This window comes from Lynx rufus, unplaced genomic scaffold, assembly GCF_022079265.1.
Source record: "Lynx rufus isolate CCGP_SWC_20201006 ecotype Redwood Valley unplaced genomic scaffold, mLynRuf1.p SCAF_12, whole genome shotgun sequence".
In the NCBI taxonomy this organism is placed as follows: domain Eukaryota; kingdom Metazoa; phylum Chordata; class Mammalia; order Carnivora; family Felidae; genus Lynx; species Lynx rufus.
In genome coordinates, this window is record NW_025814826.1 from 8,722,331 (window position 1) to 8,724,935 (window position 2,605).

At 70.6% G+C, this 2,605-nt stretch overlaps 1 protein-coding gene across 1 annotated transcript; it reads left to right on the plus strand.

Annotated features, from left to right (window-relative positions):
• Window positions 1-410: 410 nt before the first annotated feature.
• On the plus strand, window positions 411-2,238 carry SOX17 (SRY-box transcription factor 17). Its single transcript, XM_047073896.1, has 2 exons — window positions 411-717; window positions 1,325-2,238. The coding sequence occupies exons 1-2, from the start codon at window positions 411-413 to the stop codon at window positions 2,236-2,238; spliced, it is 1,221 nt and encodes a 406-aa protein (XP_046929852.1).
• Window positions 2,239-2,605: the final 367 nt, after the last annotated feature.

Genomic DNA, 2,605 nt, shown 5'->3' on the forward strand with positions numbered 1-2,605 from the left:
GAACGTGGCGCCAGAGCCCGGCTTCAGCCAGTTTTCCCGCGGGCAGGTGTAGCCTTGGGCGCGGGGCCGGGGGAGGGGAAAGGGAGGGCGTGGGGTTGAGCGGAGACTTGGGACTCCGGCGGCCGGCTGGGCGTGGGCCTAAGGACGCTCACCCGGCCCGCCCCCGCCACTCCATTGGCCACATCAGTGCAGAAAAGGGCCCGGGGCGCCCGCAGTGTCACTTGGCCGGCGGGGACGCGGTCTGCGCGGTGGGCTGGGGGCCGCCCTGCAACGTCGCAGCGGGCTCGGGCCCGTGAGCCTGGAGCGGCCCGCAGGGCATCTGCGTCTCACGCTCCCACCCCCTCCCCCGCGTCGGGGGAGGCGGCGTGTCCGGCGCAGGGTGGTGGGGCGAGGGGCAGGGCTGGAGCGCCATGAGCAGCCCGGATGCGGGGTACGCCAGTGACGACCAGAGCCAGCCCCGCAGCGCGCTGCCCGCGGTGATGGCCGGGCTGGGCCCCTGTCCCTGGGCCGAGTCGTTGAGTCCCCTCGGGGACATGAAGGTGAAGGGCGAGGCGGCGGCGAGCAGCGGGGCGCCGGCCGGGGCGGCGGGCCGGGCCAAGGGCGAGTCTCGCATCCGGCGGCCGATGAACGCCTTCATGGTGTGGGCCAAGGACGAGCGCAAGCGCCTGGCGCAGCAGAACCCGGACCTGCACAACGCCGAGTTGAGCAAGATGCTGGGTGAGTCCGAGCGCGGGACCCAGGGTGGAGCGAGTCGCGGGGCCGCTTCCTTGAGCCCAGGAGGGCGCGTGCCCGGCGCTCCGGGCCAGTGGTGTGCGGCCGCCAGCGTCGGTTCCCCTCCCGCCTAGGCCCCTCTCCCTACCTTCCAAACGGTTTCTCTGTCGTCCGGGCCCGGGTCACCCGGGTGACCCGGGGCGCGGCCGCGACGACCCTGGGGAAGCGGCTTCCCCGCGCGTCCCGGCCGCGGCCAGGGTATCCCAGGAGCCAAGCCGGCTTGGTCCTGCCGGTTCCCGACCCCTTCCCCGGGGAGGGGACGTTTTCAGTTCCGTGAAAGCCCGGGGATGGGTGATCTAGGGCCCTGCTTCTAGGAGGCTACAAGAAGGCAGGGATGCCCTTTTAGAGGACGCGCGCTCTCCCGGCTTCCCCAAGGGTTCGCGCGCCGCTCGGCCCCCGGGGTCGCAGACGCTGACTCTTCCACGCGACCTCTTCCTCCCTCTAGCTGCACAAGTAGGGGTCGGAGGGGAGAGGTGGGGCCAGGCGAGGGCCCGGGAGCGGGAGCTCGGAGAGTAAGCCCCGCGCCCCTCTCCCCCCTTCTGCGCCCACGCAGGCAAGTCGTGGAAAGCGCTGACGCTGGCGGAGAAGCGGCCCTTCGTGGAGGAGGCCGAGCGGCTGCGCGTGCAACACATGCAGGACCACCCCAACTACAAGTACCGGCCCCGCAGGCGCAAGCAGGTGAAGCGACTCAAGCGGGTGGAGGGCGGCTTCCTGCACGGCCTCGCCGACACGCAGGCCGCCTCGCTGGGCCCGGAGGGCGGCCGCGTGGCCATGGACGGCCTGGGCCTGCCCTTCCCCGAGCAGGGCTTCCCCGCGGGCCCGCCGCTGCTGCCGCCTCACCTGGGCGCCCACTACCGCGACTGCCAGGGACTGGGCGCGCCCCCGCTCGACGGCTACCCGCTGCCCACGCCGGACACGTCCCCGCTGGACGGCGTGGAGCCCGACCCGGCCTTCTTCGCCGCGCCGCTGCCCGGGGACTGCCCGGCGGCCGGCCCCTACAGCTACCCGCAGGCCTCGGACTACGCGGGGCCCCCCGAGCCGCCCGTCGGCCCCGTGCACTCCCGCCTCGGCCTGGAGCAGGCGGGCCCTGCCCTGCCGGGCCACGTGGCGCCCCCCAGCGCCCTGCAGCTGTACTACAACGCCCTTAGCTCGCCGGCGGCGGGCGGCGGGCGCGGCTTCCCCATGCAGCCCCCGCAGCCCCCGCCGGGTCCCGGGCAGCCGTCGCCCCCTCCCGAGGCGCTGCCCTGCCGCGACGGCGCGGACCCGAGCCAGCCCGCCGAGCTCCTCGGGGAGGTGGACCGCACGGAATTTGAACAGTATCTGCACTTTGTGTGCAAGCCCGAGATGGGGCTCCCCTACCAGGGGCCTGACTCCAGCGTGACCCTCCCAGACAGCCACGGGGCCATCTCCTCGGTGGTTTCCGATGCCAGCTCTGCGGTATATTACTGCAACTATCCCGACGTCTGACGGCCCCCGATCCGACCCAGCCTGCAGGCCAGAAGCGCAGTGTTACTTCCCGGAGGAGCTGAGGACACCCTCGGCCTCACGTTGTTCTGTTTTGTTTCTAAGTTGCCTAGGCACGTAATTTATGGTAATTTATTTTGTCTGCCACTTGAACGGTGGGGGTGGGGGTGGGGGGGGGAGGAGAAAAATGGGAGGTTTGTTTTCAGATTTGTTCCGATTCTGGTTGCCCACGGTCGCCTGGTCGAAGCCCCGTTTCCCAGTTCGAGCGGACCAGTTTTGAGTATGTCCCCGAGGAACTTGCTCCGTTTGCTGAAAACTGATTGATCAAAACCACTTTTGCCTTGGGTGTGTTTTCTCAATCTTAAAAAAA